Consider the following 20116-nt stretch of genomic DNA (forward strand, 5'->3'; position numbering starts at 1 on the left):
ATGAGTAGGGTACTGATCACATCACAGGGTTAGCAGTGACTATTCCAGTTTGAAAGCACATTGTGTTTTTGCAACTTTAATGAATTGTAATGAGGATTTCTATAGCACAAGAAAACCAGTTATGGTGTTATTTTGTCAGTATAATTTTAGACCACTTGCAATATGATATTGATGTCTGCTTATATTTCATCACACATTTGAGAGGCTATTTTTTGGCCGGTCGTATGATGCTGTCAGATACTTCCACCAGTGAGGCTGGCCAAATGTCTCACACATGATAAAGAAGCTAGCTCTGCTTACTTTGCAAGTACGTATATTCACCATATCACACGACTTTTCTATCTTATAATGTTTGCGTAGCACATTTTTAATATGTAGAGTTTTTGTATCCAAGAACCACTCAAACGAAAGATTGAGCAGGCTGGGGCTCTTTTCTCTGGCAAAGACAAGACTAAGAGGAGACCTGATAGAAGTCTTTAAAATTATGAAGAGGTTTGATAGGATGGACGTGGAAAAACTATTTCTATTTGTGGGTGGGCCCAGAACAAGGGAGCATAAATATAAGATAGCCACCAACAGATCAAATAAAGAATGTTGGAGGAATTTCTTTCCACAGAGTGGCCAGAATGTAGAACTCACTGCCCCATGGAATGGTTGAAGCAGATTGCATTGACACATTTAAGGGTATATGATGCATACATGAAGGTGAAGGGAGTGAAGGGAATAGAGGGATATGGGGCGGAAGAGCTATTTAAAGTGGGAAGAGGCTAGTGTGGTGTCTAAACACCGATATATACCAGTTCGGCTGAATAGCCTGATTCTGTACTTTAGATTCGATGTAATCTGTTAAATGCTTTGTGTTACTATTTTATCACAACTACTCGATGTTCACAGGTATATAATCTTTGTTTTTCACATTTCTATGTTTTACCTCAAGTGTTCCGAAGAGTGCTCAGAAACTCTTTTAGATATTTTCTTTGCATTGTGGATATTATTTAGGTTTTCTCATTGCCTTTGTCCTAAACTATTTCTCCTAGCATTGCAATGCGAGAACATGAGAATCATGTATGATTCATATTCACTTACCAGATCAATTTTCTGATCTCTGAGTCTTATTTCGCTCATGCCTCATGCATTCTCTTCAGTACATCTCTCTGTTTACTGCTTTTTATTGTATTTGAGGCACTTTTGGTCCTGTTTCATCTTTTTGTAGCTTAGGTCTCTCCATCACAACTGTTTCTGTTCTATTGTTCGCCTCATAACAAATCTCAGCATGCTCATAAACCATAGGATGCTTGTGAGTGCTTGAGGGGGAATATGTTCCTAGCTGTCTCTTTCGATAATAGTTCCTCTATTATTTCATCTGCAGCCATTTGTTTTGTTCCTTTATCCTGCTGCTTTAATAGCTTTGTTTTGTCATCATGTGGTTTTATGTATTTCTGATTTTCCTCAAGTGCCAGTCTATATTTAAGAATGCAGATAGATCATTCAGACCCATCTTTTTCAATCGTAGAAGTAATCTTGCTAGTGTCTTGTTTATTAAGGAGCTGATGCTGTGTGTATTTGTTGTTAACTGTTACTCAGTAATTTTGTGGCTGCTATATAGTTTGTCTAGTTCTTTTTGGCTGTGTTTTCTATGAGGATATTTTCTCATCAATAGCTTCAATCTTGCAGAAGTTGCTGTTTGAACTGGTTTTCTTTTATTTCTGCGGTTTTGTGTTTCTTTGACTTTACTCTGTTTGCCTTTCGCTCAGTTGTTTTCCTGCCAATTTTCTCTCCTTCATTCTCCCTCTCCTGAAGCCGTTGAGTCCTTGCTGAGTTAGGGTTCCACGGACACCAGCCAATCCCAGTACCTCAGTGCAGCGCGCACTATCCACCTGTGAGTCTAGACTGTGAGTATTGGGAAGTTATTCAATTGTTTGGGGGGCCGGGGGGGGGGGGGGGAGGGGGGGATGGTAACATAGCCAAGCCTGAGCTTGTCCTCACCCAATGTCCACAAACATGGGACTTCCAGGCACGGGCTGGGTAGCAAAATGGAGTCGGATACCTGGGCCGTTTCCCCCTCCCTTACCCAGAGTTGGGCAACGGCCAATTGTAACAACCTTACGAGTGCTCCAGAAAGGGCAGCTATCTCAGGACAGACCAGTGATTCAGGCTGATCCGTGTGACTTGGCTACTTATTGCCTTAACCAGCTGAAGTATCAAGGAAGCCTATGCCAGTTTTATTTTGTTTCTACAGTGTTTGTCATTGTCTCACTTGTAGCGATATTAAGCACAATTTACTCTGGATTCAGGTATGCAAATTTTTTCTTCTATTCCCAAAATAGTAGGTCCTTTGGTGTTTATGATACTGTGGCACTGTAGTGAAGCAAATGTCTAGTGTACTTTGTTTAATCATTGCTCTTTTCTGTGCTTGCTAATGTTTTTCTGAGGAGAATTTGTGCAATATTATTTGGGTTTTGTGTGGCTGATTACTGTTAAGGATCGGATCAGATGGCCATCAAAAATGTGACATGGAACAGCTGAATAAGCTTGTGACAATCAGGTTATTGAACTCTCCCGATGGCTCACTTGGTAAATACAGATTGCTGTAATACTGAGCTATACAGTCCACAAAGGTCCCCAGTTCAATCCTGGTCTCTGCTGAGCTAGCTCATTCTCAGCTGAGGTAGTGGTAACAATTGACCCCTGTATCCCCAGTCTATAGAGTAAAAACTTTCAGACATATAGCATTCACAAGAAATTGACATTTCCAAACAAAGGTCTGAGTCATGAATAAAGCAGTATCATCACTTTGGCATTAGGTCTGATTTTTATTTTGGAACAGTGCTGAACACAAATGCAGTTTAGTATCATTGCAAACTAATGTGTTATTTTATATTTGTATTTTGACAGCAGCAGTACCATTTAACTTGCATTGGGAAAGACAGGACTATTTAAGTGCTATTTTCTATCTTTGTGGCAAGTTGAATTTCATCACAGTGCACAATTTTGGTGCTGGTAATAAAGTTGCTGTTCAAATTATTAATAACCAATCACTTTTTTAAAATAACGAATGGTGTACAGATATGAATCTCAACAACTTACATTTATAGAGTACCTTTAATGTAGAAAAACGTTTCACCGAGGTATAATCAGACAAAAATGGACGCTGAGACAAAGAAGCAGAAACTAGGAGAGGTGCCGAAAGTTTGGTCAAAGAGGTGGGTTTTAAGAAGGGTCTTAAAGGAGGAGGGAGAGAGATGAGAGGTGGAGGGGTTTAGGGATGGAATTTCAGAGTGTAGAGCCTAGACGATTGAAGGCACGGCCGCAAACGAGGGGACAAAGGAAAAGGCGGCTATGCATAAAAGGCCTGAGTTAAAGGAGAGTTCAGGAGAGGTTGTAGGGCTGGAGGAGGTTACAGAGAGCGGGAGAGGCAAAGCTACGAAGGGATTTGAACACAAAGATGAGAATTTTAAACTTGAGGCCTTGGGAGATTCGGTCAAGCAAGTACAGGGGTGATGGGCGAGTAGGACTTGCTGCAGGATAGAATACAGGCTCAGTGTCAATCTTTGTCTGATTATTTTCCTCTGAAGGGCCTTAGGATGTTTTCCTACATTAAAGGCGCTATATAAATGCAAGTTGTTGTTGCTGAGTCCATTATTAGGAAGAGCATAGATAATTAAACATTACCATCAACACCTCAGAACTACACATTACTTGACATTTTGAGAAGCAATATTATTTTGCACCATCTAAGTTATGACCAGAACCGAGATTTGATGATAATCTAGTACAATCTATTAAATAGAATTTCTTCATTGACCAGCTTTCCCTCCCTCTATTACCAAAAAGAGACAATAACGGATCTTCACTCCTACATAGTTTTACTTTTCTCTGAAACACATTCAAGGTAAATAACTTTGCAACAGAAGCACTGAGACGAAGAGTATAGAAGATTAAAGGGTGATCTAATTAAGATGTTTAAGATGATTAAAGGATTTGATAGGAAAGATAGAAAGAAACTATTTTCTCTGGTGAGGGAGTCCAAATCAAGGGGAGCATAACCTTAAAATTAGAGCTAGGCCGTTCAGGGATGATGTCAGGAAGCACTTCTTCACATAAAGGGTAGTGGAAATCTGGAACTCTGTCCCTCTAAAAGCTGTTGAGGCTAGGTCAATTGAAAATTTCAAAACTGAGATAGATAGATTTTTGTTAGGAAAGGGTATTAAGGGATATGGAGCAAAGACGAGTAAGTGGAGTTGAGGTACAGATCGGCCATGATCTAACTGAATGGTGGAACAGGCTCGAGGGGTTGAATGGCCTACTCCTGTTCCTATGTTCCTTCCTAGGCCCTTGGAGGCACTGACCATTATTGCACTTTTGTGGAGGTTCTGATTAAATTGTCTATTTTGGGGGACTTCTTGCTTTTGACTACTGTGATAAGGAGAGGACAATAAAATGCGCACCATGACAAAAAGTTTGTGTCAAGGGACAGGAAATGATCATTATGTTATCAGATCAAAAATAAATAGATCGATGGCGGGGGGGGGGGGTGGAGAGGGGAGTCAAAACTGGGAATTTGAAACAGCCAGGAAGTGAGATTAAAAAGATCACAATTAGCAGTATTCTCTATTCTATAATTTGTTCTTTTCCGTTATTGTAGGAATAAAGAGCAAGTTCCTAATGTTCCAAGTAGATACTTCGCTCCACTTTTGAGAACTTCTGAATCTCTCTCATACACCAGAACTATGAGCTCAATGCTATTCATTTCTACAATTCATCAGGAAGCTGAGAGAAAACACCCTCCAAACAAAGGCTCGACCTTCCTAGGAAACATTTTATAGTTTATTATATTATGAAGTTTCACAAATCACATAATAAAAGCTTCAGATAATTTTCCTAAAACATTTTGTCTCTTTAAAGCCTCCAACCGTTAGATAAGAGGATTTGCTCAATCGCTTGGAGAATGTGCAGCAGGTGATTTCCTAGCATACACTGGAGGTTTATGGTATTACAGGTCACTCCCAACCAGTGTGATTTATAAATTGATAGGAACCCTAGGAAAAATGATTCAAATGATGCAAACTGCCAGGAACATTCAGTACTCAGAGGGGTCAAATATTACAGAAGTCAGCTCAGGGATTAGATAGAAAGGTTTTGTGGATTTACAATAAAACTAAATGAGCTTTTGAACACACAAATAATGAACTCTAACGGCAGGTATAACACCGCTGTTTTAAATTATTCATGCGCCTCAATTTTATGAAGCTAAAACTGTGGCTGTCCAAGGCCAAACAATCTGAAGGAAAATTCACACTCCAAATAACTGTAGGCAAAAAAGTGTTTTTTGAGGAGAGAGGAGTAAAAGGGAGATTTTATTTTTGCAAGAAATATTGGGGTCAATTTTAACCCTACCCGCCTGGCGGAAACTGGGAGGTTGGGAGTTAAAAATCAACCAGGTGACTTACCTGCCAGCCAGGCCGCCCAATATTGCGACAGCCTGGAGCTGGCGGGCTGCCCCAAGGCGCTAGTTTTCCACCTGCAGCCCGCCAGCTGAATGCTAATCAGGCCCGGTCCTCTTGCCAGGACTATCGGGCGACTAGCGGGTGTGCTCTGCAGGCGGGACGCCCAAAGTCCACACTGGGGGTAAATCTAACCCGTTTGGCCTTTACTTGACCAATCAAATCATACAGTTTCTAACTGCCAGAGACCCCTGATAATTCTCCCCAGTAGTGTACAAAGATTGACTGTAGCGGAATCATCGATACGCTGCATTCTACCAATGGAGAGGAGAGCCAGTTGTCAGCGGTAATCACTACTCACAAATGTAATGGACTTCACATATTACGTAATGAATGTTTTAGCTTTTAAACACAGATTTATTTTTTGACTTAAGCTGAAATGATTACTCAGTATGTTTACAGAGATCAACCGAGGAAGCAACCCACAAACTGACTTTTCCTACCACATCATATTCCACTGAGAGGTAAGTAGGAAAGTTCCTCTCTAAACATATAACAACATATGGAAACGTTATTTAAAAGCATGCATGCACTGCCAGAACTGCTCTTAAATTAAAAAAAACTTGCTGGATTACCTTCCATCTTTCCGAGATGGTTAACTTTGTTTAACCTCCCCAGCCAGTTTCACAGTCCTTCTCTACTTTTTCATTTTACTTATTCCTCTCTTTGGAACTAACAGCAGCAAGGAACTCCTTAGAAGGAAGGCCTTCGGTCACCTGAAAATCTAATAATCTGCCATTTTTGTCCACCCTGTACATTGTAACAGCTTAAACCAGCATGGTCATGTTTTGTAATGGCCTATGTTTGTAGTGAAGGACATCGAATCAGATCATGGGAATTTTGGGTCTGCATATTTGACTGGAATCTCTGATCTAAACTGTCCAAACAAATACGAGGCATTCACACCACTTCTGCCAGGTTATGCTCCTACAAGATACAGAGGTTCATGTCTATACACCAAAAAGACTGACACACAACTGCTCTAACACTGAACCTTTCTTACTTCTCTGATAATTCTCAGAATGCTAAATGACACAGAAGAGTTATTAGTAAATACAGGAAAAGGACATATAAACATCTCTGTATTCCATTTAAAAAATATTACTTTAAATTTGAAATGAAGTGATGTATATTTATAATGTCAACGCCAAATATTTTAGCAAATGCGTCCCAAAATAATAACGAGGAAAAGAACCTTTCAATTCTTTTTCATTACCAAAACATATTGAGAATAATTTATTGCTAGAAATTATGATGATAGTCCAATTGGCTTCTAACCATTTTTCAACCCCGAGATAGATTACCATGGATGTATTCACTAAATGGTTCCAGCCAGCTTTGGCCCTTTTTAATTAGATGCAATGATATTTGAGGATTCTGCTGACACTTTTATGCACATTTCCAAGATTAAAACAGAGCCATCATCAAGTTTTAGCTCTGTGAAATGGTGGCTGCAAAGACCAAAATTCTATGCTATATGTATTCATAGGACACATCAAAACGTCGAGGACATATTGTTGGCCAATAAGCCCTTGACATCAGATGGTAATTTCTTTTAGGTAATGGTTGTCCTTGATTGGTTCAGCTTCTCTATCCATGTGTAATGGGCTGGAGATCTGTAGTCATAGGACTGCTCGCTCCCAAAGACCAGCAGTTCTATTGGTTCCAGTGCAGCTCAGCATCCTTTTCAGTCCTCAATCCCATCCGGAGATTACAATGCCTAGCATCTAGTTAGTATATTTCCTGACTAGCATCCTATTCAGTCCTCAATCCTGAGGGGCCCTGTACCATGTGGATTTTCCTGTTGAGAGCTCGCCAGCTATTTATTACTGTAGTTAACTGTCATTGATGGTCCTAAAATTAAATACAGTTGAAATAGTGTTTATGAAAGAGAAAAAAAATGGAAAGATTAGTAAATATCCTTGGATTACATCCTTGAAATCACTTCTGGCCTCTGAATAATAAACTTTCATGAAAAAAAACTATCTACAATAATGTAAATTATGGAAGTTTTAGGTTTGTAGCAACTGTCAGTATCACCATCAACCGTCAGTTTACTTACTACATAATCGTCATTCGAAAGGATTAAGTATTGCGATTCCATCACTTCATAATTACTGAGATATAATCTGCATTTGCTTAACCGGAAATTGGATAATACGGTAATTTAAAATTTGCATATTTGATAGCAGTATAATGAACCTTAAGGGTGTGGCTGGAAGTACACCCAGCTACAGTTAGGATTATTTTGGGATGTGATTTTACAGAACTAATTGGAATAATACTTTCTTGGTATAAAGTAGAAGGAGGCGGGTTCCATGTATTTCCAGTGTTTGGCTCGTGTAGCACTATAAAATGTTCACAATGGTGTTTGATAGCATTTCCCTATTTGAATTCCAATTCCCTGATTGCCGAATGGAGGATACCATTGGGAGAAAGCTTTAACCCTGGACAAAGTGATAACCAATCACCTCTTCATTGTGTTATTGTCAACAATGGCTAGTTCTCTGCTGCTCTTCAGACCTGTGTAATAACAGGTCTACCAGAGGCAACTGAAAGGTGCCAAAAAGCAGAAAAACAATCGACAAAATATCTAAAATGGACTCTACCTGTACTACACCAGGTCTTGCGCTTCAATTAACTCACGTAGAATCAATTTCCTGTGTAGTATAGGTAACCATGCATTATTGCTTATTTAACACTTCACCCCGCAACAATATAAATTTGGTATCCTGATTAACATCTGTCGAAGATGGCTTCCAAATTACTGTACAAAAAAGCTGGAATCAATATGCTTATATAAGTTAGTTTCCGCTATGTGGTGTTTTTAGTGCACTGGTTAACACTCTGGAGTTAAATTCCTGTCTGTGCTATTTTAACACAGTTATTACTGCTGGGTTAAGATAGGCCAGGCAGGAATTTAACATGAGTGCATTAATCAGTACACTAAAATAGCAGGGGAATCAAACCCATTAATGTTTTTGGTCATTGCTAAATGTCCCTATCCATTATTTTTGTACATACTGCACTAAATACATATTTTTAAAAATGCGTTTTATTCGAAAATATCCATTAAAACACAACCTTTAATCCTCTCCAATCAAGGACTTTTTCCAAATGGAGGCTTTATTATACATTGTATAACTGGTTATTAATCCTTCCTTTAACTAATTTCTGACCATTCCACTATTCTGCAGCGTGAGGATCTATAGGTGCAACATGGAAATCTTACAGTAACACAATAAGAGAATAATAATGATACCGTTGGTGTGATACTGCCTCTCTATTGCATACAAGCACCAAATGTAAAGAAGATATCAGTCTTGAGATACTTTAGGATTGTCATGTGGAATATAAATTTACATTATACAGAAAGAAACCCTTGTAATTATGATGACTGTTGATTTCTCCACACAGCCAATTGCACAATATGACAATATTGTGAATAGAGATCAGGGGCAAGGTTCCTTTTTAGCTACCTGGACACAAACAATTATATTAACAGGATGACAACCAAACTAATGCTATCTTGATGTGCATAACATTTCTAATCACCCAAACAGCCCCAGAGAAAATACTTCAGATAATTGAGAGTTTGGAAATCAGCACACAATGAGATTTTCAATACATCAATACTTCTCTGAAAAGTTGCGCATCAAAACAAAAAAAAACATCATAATACAATATGTCTATAAAGTGCAAAGAATGTTTTCAGTCAGCCTCTGTGGGACATTATTAGATTCTATTCACAGGAAAACTAAAGCAGATAGGCCAGTAGGACCCACAAGCACACATATCACATATATAGCTAAAATGTAAAAAATGCATTACTTGGTTCAGGTGATGCCATTGTGGAGACAATGATTGGTGGTCCTGTACGTCTGGTCACTTTCTGGTTTGTAGTATTCGCCAGCTGGTAAGCTGAGCTCGCAGGTGCCAATGTAGACTCCATCTGTGCTCCTGGCTTTCGGAGAATCTGAGGACTATTGTGAGGGCTATGTAATGGAGAATGAGTTGGGTTGCGTTCCCTCTTCATTAGTTCTATGGGTACAGTATAAGTGGTGGAATAGGCGGTTTTGGGACCTGAATTTGGAGTAGCCTGTAATGTATTCATTGCTATTCCAGACTGAGCAGTATAGATAGGCCCTGATCGCAGATTCTGCAGCCCAACTGGGACAGGGCTGCTGTAGCCTGTGAAGCTTGGAAAATGGTTCCCTAGTCTTCCAGGCCCGGATGAACCATAAGTAGCAGTTTCGAGGAGTTGTTGGGACGGGGCACTAGATGGCCGACGATTCATTTCAGCAAGCCTAGGTGACAATGGTTGCAATGCCATTGGTAGCTGCTGGACAGTGGAATTATCCATTGTATGGACCACTCCTGGCTGGACCCCGTAGTCATTACGCATTAGCTCACTTCTGTGACTGAAGCTGTTCGAACGTGTTCTCATACGGGCACTGTTGCTTTGCAGCTCCTGTCGTAACTGCATATCTGCTTTGCAACTATGGACAAGCCGTAACAGCAACCGCGCCTGACCCAGATTCGGAGCCACAGACTTAATATCATTTTCTTCTAACATGGCTAGGAAATTTGTTGAATCAAAACCTTGTTGCAGTAAGGCAGCAATTGTGCTTTCAGATAACCCCTCTGAACGCAATAGTGCCAGAAATTCAGTCTTGTCTTGTCCAGGTATTCCTGCAGGAAGGTGGCCACGAGATGTCATTGTGTTGTCATAACCATCATAAACTGGTTTCGAAATCAAACCATCTCTCTGTGCGCTGTAATCGGACATCATTCTTGATGTCACTCCTTGTCTAGGAGTGTGGTTTAATGTGCCAGAAGACAGCATTCTATCCAAAGTGTTCTCACACCGAGACCCAGTGGCAGGATCCACAACTAAACATGTTGGAGTAACCTGCCGTGCACCTGTGGAGTCCACTGGTCGGCCAGTGGCGTCACTGTATATCTGCTTATTAGTAAGACATGGTGGTTCTGCACCGTAACGAGGGAGAGGTGTTTCAGCACCATACCTAGCAGGAGAAGGATCTCGACTACGTATTTTCTGTCCATCGAGAATCAGCTTACCAGAAGGATCATGATACATACGGTTTACCTCAGGAGGGGGAGGAGGCCTCCCTTGTGAGTGGTCCCATGATATTCTCCCCCCTGACATCCCATAATTCTGCGTTGATCTGTTAAGCATATGATCCCTATAAAACCGTGCCTCTTCAGACGGCCTAACGGCCAAAGCAGGCTCTGCGTAGTAATCCTGAGGAGGCACTGAGCTGCGACCAGACATTACGGCCTGCTTTTCGTAGGAATGAGAGAGATCAGGCACAGAACTCTTTCTTACAGGTCTGCGATCATACCGATTGGGATAACCTTGGTCAAACCCGGAGTCTGGATACCTGTAACGTTCGTAATTATGTTCATACCCTTCTGCAAAGTTGTTATCATGCACTCCGATGCTAGGTGGATCGTCGCAAACAACTTCACCGCAGTAGGTTAGTGAATTTCTTCTTCTAAAAGGCCTTTGGTAGTCGGATACGCTGTCGTTGTCCCAGTTGTCTTCGTACCATCCACTAGAGTCCCAGCTCTGAGAGCGGCCAACAGTTGTTTGCTTGCTAGGGACAGGCATTGGAATAAAATGACTTCAGCTTAGTTAAAGAGGCGGGACCTCTGGTTACAAAAACATGAAACAAAGCAGGCTGGTTTCACCTGAGCCCCCACTGGGACTGCAGAACTAAGCAACTGGAGGTTTTCTATTACAAAGTACTGCTTGAATTATTAATCCACAGAAACATCAGTAGATACAAAACACAACGCACCTTGTTACCAATTCTCATTCCATAACAACCGAATGAAATGTCCTCTTTGTGTGTCTGCATGCAGATGGAAAGGGTAGCTTCCTTTAATCCACACATTTATCCTTTCTTGCTTAGGACACTGCTTGTGTGGGCAACTGGTATGGCAGGACGCATGGATTAAATGCTAAATAAAACCAGTAAAGCCTTTGCTCTCTGTGACATCAATCGAGTTCATTCCAAGACTGTATATTACTCATATGGTACAGATACGTAGTTTTTAATTGAACCACTGAGCAATTTGCTGCCAAATTATTTAAGTGGTCATTTACATTTTAAGGAAGTGTATTTATAAGTGGAGAGCCTTTGTGTTTTCTGGCAAAAAGGGGGAGGGGAAATTACAGAGAAAAAAACCTGACAATCCCTCACTGTCAGCACAATTCAAATCCATCTTGATGAAATACTAATCCAGTGCATACAGCTGGAAACAAAATGCATGCGATTGGGAATGTTGACAAAACAGAAATTTCAAACTGAATAAGCGAAGAATTGGAACTAAAATGATTCTTTCAGTCTAACTGTGGAAATGTTCCTGTGCCCTATTGCTTTAGTGACGCAATCATGGTATTTATGTTGTACTCAAAGTCAAATTTAGCAACCTAAATCATGCTGAGTGAAGATTCAGTGCACATCATTACTATAAGACGAAAATCCTCTCATCATCTCACAAAGGAAAACTGCCAGAATGTAATCTGGAATTTGCAGCGTTAAGAGCACAGCAGAGGTCAAAACTCCAGAAGAAATGGGGCAGAATTCAGTTTTACTAGTGCACAAATGGACACAGTGAGCAATACACTGCTAGTTAAGTTTATGTAACAGTAGCAAAACAAATAGGATTCATTTTTAAACTGAAAATGTCACCACAAATGTTCAGCCACTTGCCAATTTGAGGAAATGTGGCTTTCCATAAATGTTAACCATTTTTATATTTTGGTTTATAACTGTTTCTAAAATATTTTGATGCTTTTGTTTTGCCATTAATGGCCCATTAATGACTATCTTGCTTCCAATCTCCCATCGCTAGGCACGACAACTTGGATCAAATCTGACCCCAAAGAAACCCTGCTTCACACCCTCCCCCTCAGGACAGTTGTCATTAATTGGTCATTAGACGATAGGCAATGTGAGTTTAAGTCCGTGCTAAGTGTACAGCAGATACTAAGAGCTCCTTCCAAGCGGCATGGAGGAGAACAGCACAACTTATCATAAAATGTGCAAGTGCATTGCCGCCATCCTCCAGACAACAACAACGGACATACTCCAATACTGAAATACTTGAAAAGTGCTGACAGTGTTGTGTGCATGACAGCCCCTGTCAGTTCCATCTCACTCTACAGGATGGTTATTATCAGACACATCGTCTAAACATTAGAACTGCTTAACAAATGGTTTCTTTGTGCCGACAAAGGACAATTAAGAGGAACTATAAAGGCTGAGTAGAATGACCGGCTGGCAACGTCAGTGTTGACCGTGGTGTTTCAGGCCTGTCACTTGATATTAAAGTAAAACACCTAAACCTATCAACATCAATGGGTAAGATTGTTTTTCTGATTCACTGTTGATACCAATTGAGTGTCATTAACTATGCAGTACTTGTTATAAAAATGTATAACTGTCATAGTGGAAGTCATCAAAATGTTAAGTTCGTTAATTTACTTGTAAAGCTTTCATTGATGGCAAAATGATTATCTAACATGATGTAGTATCACAAATAACATACCCAAATATGGTCTGAAAGAACATTGAACTAACGTTTTACAATGAAATTTTAAAATTCGTAAAGCAATAATTTTATGGTACTACACCATGTTAGTACAAATTAAATCTAGCAATTTACTGTTTATGAAGATGAAGCAATAAAAAACCTTTCAAAACTATTAATTAAAATGTCAAAGTGTGTTTAATTAGTGTAGTATTTATTTTCAATGTTTTCTTCTCTGACAAAAGCTTTGGCCGACCAGTGGGCAAATATCCAGGATCGATATATTGTAGAAACTACAGTAGCATGAGACTCATTGCTTCACTGAGAAACTGAACTGCTCAAAGTGCCTCAAAACAATTGCAGAATAAATATGCGAAGAACCCAATCCTTTTGACAATGGAGGTGGTCATATATGGTTAAGAAAGCATCAAAATGTGGACAATTATGCAAGGTTTAAATTACCATTAGTTATTAATTTGAATAATATACTTACAGCGTTGTTGAATTAAAATGTCTCTTTCCATTTCAGCCAGACCACTAGCTCAATAGCCAGAAACTAATGGAACAGTCAGCATTGCTGGCATTTGATCTAGAGAATCTGACTCTGTCTAGTTCCTTTTCCTGGAGTACCGCCACTGATGGAAATTTCTATGATTCTCTGTTGTTGAGATTAAACCCTGCTTATGTACAGTGTCCTAGAGTTTGACAGCTGCATGGCCAAATAGTAACAAGTCCAAGTGAATCAATGGCCAGAATTGAGGAAAATATAGATGTTTTCTAAAGGATGTAACAATAAGGAAAAACACAACTGGCACAGACCAAGATAAACATGCTGACAAAGAGTATTATTAATTTGAAAGGAAATACTAATGGAAATTAGGACAATGGTGAGCAGTTAAGATGTTCTATTGTAACTAGTTAGTCCCAGAGGTGGTGAGCACTCAATTCTGCCAACTACCTAAATGACAGATATCACCTATTCTCAGCCGATCAATAGGCGGGACATTTCAACTCAAGGGAAAAAAAATAACACTACGTCTGCATTCTCCCACAGTCTGTACTTCCGATTCATGGAACAACTTTAATATTGCAAGTTGTAAAGAAGACTGCGGTTCATTTGGACACTTTTGCAGTTGAAAGGAGAATTCATGAGGTGAACTGCAGTAATTAATGAAGGAAAGGAAAATAGAGAAAGCATACAAATTAAACGAGAACGACAGCTGAGCATCCTGTTTAAAAAAAAGTACGTAGAGCATCATAGCAACAAAACAGCCGCAGATCCTTAACGTGCCCGAGCCACCTAAACTTGAGACCTTGAGGTTAATAATAAACTTAAGAATGAAGTGGTATATTAATATGATTTATTTTACATTTGTCAATGCTTGTTAATGTTAATTTAAAAATGCCCAACAGAGGCATCCACTATATACTGCTGCCTCAAGCCCTGCCAAGATAGATCTCAAATATGTGCTGGGAATTTTTGCTGTTCTAATTAATTTGACTGCATTTAACAGTTTGCCAAATGTACATGCTACAGTCTCCCAGGACTTGGACTTCTGTTGTATCAAAACTGCTAAACAACCAAAAAAAAGGAACAATTTCTGTGACTAGAAAGCCAACTGATACCTTAAAAAAACACAAACAAAACCACTGCACTCATCAATTACTGCACATGGTAATGGATTGCTGTGGATGGTTTTGTAGTGTTACAGCGTTGAAAATGCACCAGAGATGTTATATGTTGTATGATAGGAAAACTGTCAGTTACAGATTTACCATATTAGTGCACAGATGGGCTGCAAAAGTAGCCCAGCCCTCCATTAAACCAGCACAGAGTGGTAATCAGCAGAACAGCGTACAGAACATAATACATTAACAGGAGCTGAAGGAATGGCACACATGGGCTCTAAGCATATGAAAGGGCTCATTCCCTGGAGCATTGCCACACTTTTCATGATTCTATAAACCCAAACTTTAAAAAAAAATTTGAATACAAGATAAATATTGGGCCAGGCAAAATAAGGAAATCCTGCCACTTTAATCAATTCCTCTATCCACACCAATTCTGCACCAATCGCCCTTCTCATTAAGAATGTTTGTCTCTACACATGTTGGGGTTAGTACAAAGCTGAAAAGCCATCCTTTGAGAAATAAATGAATAATTGCGTGCCTACGATGATGATTCACTTTGCTACAAGCTGGGAAGTGCATCACCATTTTCTGTGCGAATGTCCACATTAACTAAACGTGCAGTGCTCTGTAGCTGCAGAGACAATTCAGCTTCTTTTAAAGATTAGCTCATAACTGGCTTTACTACCTTTCTACTATTGACGTGTCCTGGATGCAACAAAATTCATTTTTCTTGAAACTACCACAGGAGAACTTGCATGACAAATAAGACATGGTAATGATACTAAAATGGAATTATTTTCCAATTGTTTCTATTAATCTTGAAGTAAGAATTCCTTTTGCTGCCACATTTTTCTTTTATTCATTTTTGGGATGTGGGCATCGCAGGCAAGGCCGCATTTATTGCCCATCCCTCACTGCCTTGAGAAGGTGGTGGTGAGCCCTCGGAGAGCAGTTAAGAGTCAGCCACCTTGGTGTGGGACTGGAGTCACAAAAAGTCCAGACCTATAAGGACAGTAGGTTGCCTTCCCTAAAGGAGATTAGTGAACCAGTTAGGTTTTTACAGCAATCCGATGGCTTCTTGGTCACTTTTACAAATGCTAGCTTTTGATTTCCATTTTTTTAAAAACTGAATTCAAATTCTCAAACAGTTATGGTGGGATTTGAACTCACGTTCTCTGGGTTATTAGACTAGACCTCTGGATTACTGGTACAGTAAAATAACCACTACACTACCATACCCCTGTGCAGCAACATTGTAAGTGTGATTGTGGATGATTTCCTTTATTGGTCCGCCAGTCTCATCCGTTTATTACCGGTTAGCTGCAGGCGCTAGTCCCGGCCCCTGAGGCAGCTCGCCGGTCCCGGGAAGAATGAAGAGGCCACAAGCAGTCCAGGGGGAAGCAATAGGAAGGGGGAAGAGTGGTGGCCGGCGGAAGCCTGCAAATTTAACGTGGAGCCGGGAGGAACATCCCTGCTCCTTTCAGCTGCACAATAAGGTAAGTGAAAAAATTAAAACTTATCTTCGGGAGGCAGCCTCCAGTGGTCCCTTTAAGAACTGCTGGTTTGGCTGCCAAGTGCCCGAGAATACTAACCGTAACATACACGGTGTATGCTGCGGTCAATCGCTATCGCTTTTTGTAAAGGGGGCCTGAAACAGGCATGAAGCCCTTTGCATATGCAAATAGGGGGCCCAATGCCTGTTTCAGGAACGGGCCCTGGACACTTATACTGGAGCCTTTACCCATATGACAGGTGGCACACTTCTGCCACAGGATGTGCACGCACATGCCACCCACCATATTGGACGCTGAGATGCCCATTTTATGCCTGTTAAATGGGCGTGGTGCCCATGCATTTCTAGGCCTAGGTGCCTAATAAAATGTCACTTTCAGTTGAAGAGAATGTTTGTTTGAACCTTGTCTTCACTACTTTTTTTCTTTCGAGGTACTAATTTTAGGACCTCACTTAAGTTGTCTTCTTGTCCTGCCTGTATCCAGTTTCAGTGATTAGCTTGGGTGGGTTGTGGTTGCTTCTGTTCCCACTCACAATCTCCTTGCATTTCTCAGCTCCATTCTAAATTACAGATTAGAAACTTTGAATATCATGGTGTTACAGCAATTGCAAAGTGTACTCAAATATCAATGCCTCCCACATGTGTTAAATTCTCACTAATGATTTCTTGGTTTACACTACTTGCTCTGCTTAAAGTTATCTCATGCAATGGCTCAAAATTGATTAAACTTGTGGATCCCCAGCTCACTTACTCTAATTTGTAGAATTACTGTTATGTGAATTAGATATAGGCTGACAAGTAGAGGTAGAAACTCAATTATAGGGGCATATTTATTCTTTATAAGGTGTATTGGTTATATTACTGGACTACTAGTATAGTGTAGTGTAGTGTACTCCTACTGTTTACGAGTGTAGTGGTTATGTTACTGGACTAACAATCCAGCAGCCTGGACTAATAATCCAGCAAACGTGAGTTCAAATCCCACCATGGCAGTTTGAGAATTTAAATTCAGTTTAATTCTGGAATTCAGTTAAATCTGGAAATAAAAAGCTGGTATCAGCAAAAGTGACCATTAAGCTGGTCATAAAAACCCAACTGGTTCATCAATGTCCTTTAGGGAAGCAAACATACCATCCTTACCCGGTCTGGCCTGTTATGTGACTCCACTCCACACCAACATGGTTAACTCTTAACTGTCCTATGACTTGGCCTAGCAAGCCACTCAGTTGTATCAAAAAGACGACGGCCCACCATCACCTTCTAAGTGTAACTAGGGATGGGCAATAAATACCAGCCTTGTCAGCGACACCCATATCCCAAGAATGAATTTAAAAATATTGTTACCTTAAACCAATAACTGAGAAAAAATAATGTAAAAGCAATACTCAGCCATGTATTATCAGAATGTGAGCTCCCAATTAATGTTTCAATCCTTAAGGTTTTACGGCACAGAATGATCTTCTGATTACATTTTGTCCCCCCAATATTCTTCCTTTTTCTCTTGAAGGTGGTAGCACATGTTGGGATAGAGTTTCAAGCAGTGCCAGCACCTCCCTCTTACTTCACCCAAGTGGCCATTTTTCAATGACACAGCTTGGACAAGTAATGTTAGCAGGTGATTTCACCACAGAGGGACACCATAGCTGAACCTGATCTCATCCTGAACTGACATATACGAATCCATGTTTTCTTGCAGGAGCCATCGGATACCAGTCAGAAGCAGGAACACTGGCCAATTTCAACCTGCTCCTGCCTCAACACAGAACATTAAGAGTAATTATGGTGCTCTCAATGCAACCCCCAACTGAGATCAGCAAACTAAACACAGACTACAAGTCCCATCTTGGTCTACATGATTCGGTTCCACATCAGATGATGCATTTACTCACTGAGCTTTGTGGGGTACTCCCTTCTAGTCTATGTTCAGTTTAAGTTTTCCTGTTGAAAGTGTTGAATGACATTTATCCCCAACCTTGTCATAAAAGCCTGGATTTTGCAGTCACTGCTGCCGTCAGATAAAACTCAAAAAGAAATTCACTGGCCATCAAGAAGAAAATCCAAGCCCATGAATTAAAAAAGGATATCCAGAGCAGAGTCATTCAGAAAATATTGAATGCTCCAGATATGATGAAGTAAAACAGAATATTTAATTGCTCATCAACTAAGATGAAACTACTTTTGGCTGTTAACTTGTTTGTACTGGACTTGAACCCTCGAGCTTGTTAACCTTCAAAGTGCTTGTCCCAGCATTTGTTGTGCTCAATCAATAGGTTCTTGATTATTTAGCTGAGTGAGGTTAGTGCAGGTCCAACAGGCACAGTACATTTCTGTCCCGATAAGCAGTTTTACATTTTTGTTGGGGCTCTGGGTGAGTACAGTCTCTGAACTAAAACCTGCCCTTTTTATTTTTGCAGCATGCTACTATCAAGAAAGGAGGGAGAGAGAAAACATGGAACTATAGGTCAGTTAGCCTGTCATCAGTAGTAGGGAAAATGCTAGAATATATTATTGAAGACGTAGTAACAGGGCACTTAGAAAATCGTAATATGATTAGGCAGAGTCAACACGGTTTTATTGAAGGGAAATCGTGTTTGACAAATCTATTAGAATTATTTGAGAGTGTAACTAAGGGGGAGTCAGTGGATGTAGTACATTTGGATTTTCAAAAGGCATTCGATAAAGTGCCACACAAGAGTTTGTTACACACGATTAGGGCTGTAGAATGGCCCAGTAGTCTCTGGAGTTTAGAAGAATGAGAGGTGATCTCATTGAAACGTATAAAATTCTTAGAGGGCTTGACAGGGTAGTTGCTGAGAGGCTGTTTCCCCTAGCTGGAGAATCTAGAACTAGGGGTCATAGTCTCAAGATAAGGGGTTGGACATTTAGGACTGAGATGAGGAAAAATTTCTTCACTCGGAGGGTTGGGAATCTTAGGAATTCTCTACACCAGAAGGGTGTGACTGCTCAGTCGTTGAGTATATTCAAGATTGAAATCGATAGATTTTTGGACACTAACGGAATCAAGGGATATGGGGATAGGGCGGGAAAGTGGAGTTGAGGTAGAAGATCAGCCATGATCCGATTGAATGGCAGAGGAGGCTCGAGGGGCCGTAAGGCCTACGCCTGCTCCTATTTCTTATATTCTTATGGATTGTGGGGCCAATTAAAAAGTCAATGGGGGAAAAACATTATTCGATTCCCACACAAAGGATTTCTGTTCTTCACATTCACGAAAAACTGGATTCCCCAGTGCTGTTAGGGTCATGGAGCTTAGGTCATTTATCTGTAGTGTACCATCAATGGCAGGAATGCCACATGCTTGCCACGAATGGCACACTATCAATGCAAAAGGGCCTGCTATTCTTCAGGTGACCAAACATCAATAAAAAGAAAGAACTTGCATTAATATAATGCCTTTCACATCCTCGGAGTATCTCAAATGGTTCCGAGCCAATTAACTACTTTAGAATAGTGGCCACTATCATTATGTTGGCAAGTGCAGCAGCCAACCTACACACAGCAAGATCCCACAAACAGTAATAGGATAAATGACCAGTCTATTGTTTTGGTGGTGTTGGTTGAAGACACCGAAAGAATTTCCTGCTCTTCTCCAATAGACCTTTTACGTTCACTTGAATGGCTAGACATTTCATCGGAAAGACAGCATCTCCGATAATAAGCACCCCTTTAGTACTTCACTGAAGTGTCAACCTAGATTATGTGCTCAAGTCCTGGAGTGAGGCTTGAACAACAACAATGCATAAAACATAATCTTCAAACCCAAACTACCCAGATTCCTCAGTAACCAAACACGCTAGGCCCTTAAAAATTTATTTTGCAATATTTTATTCATTCTCTAGAAGAAATCTGGTTTATAGCACTCACACTGTTATAGTGCACCCTT

At 40.2% G+C, this 20116-nt stretch overlaps 1 protein-coding gene across 9 annotated transcripts in view; it reads right to left on the bottom strand.

Annotated features, from left to right (window-relative positions):
• Window positions 1–20116, bottom strand: part of ctbp2a (C-terminal binding protein 2a) — a 245497-nt gene that overhangs the window by 91238 nt on the left and 134143 nt on the right. For 2 of the 9 annotated variants that reach the window (XM_068002331.1, XM_068002330.1), the window contains exon 1: window positions 9336–11139. The exons of the other annotated variants lie outside the window; for them this stretch is intronic. In XM_068002331.1, coding sequence (XP_067858432.1) covers window positions 9336–11139 — 1804 coding nt within the window. Of the gene's footprint in view, window positions 1–9335; window positions 11140–20116 lie in introns of those variants that run through there. 9 annotated transcript variants of the gene reach the window in all.

This window comes from Heptranchias perlo, chromosome 21 (assembly GCF_035084215.1).
Source record: "Heptranchias perlo isolate sHepPer1 chromosome 21, sHepPer1.hap1, whole genome shotgun sequence".
Taxonomy (NCBI): domain Eukaryota; kingdom Metazoa; phylum Chordata; class Chondrichthyes; order Hexanchiformes; family Hexanchidae; genus Heptranchias; species Heptranchias perlo.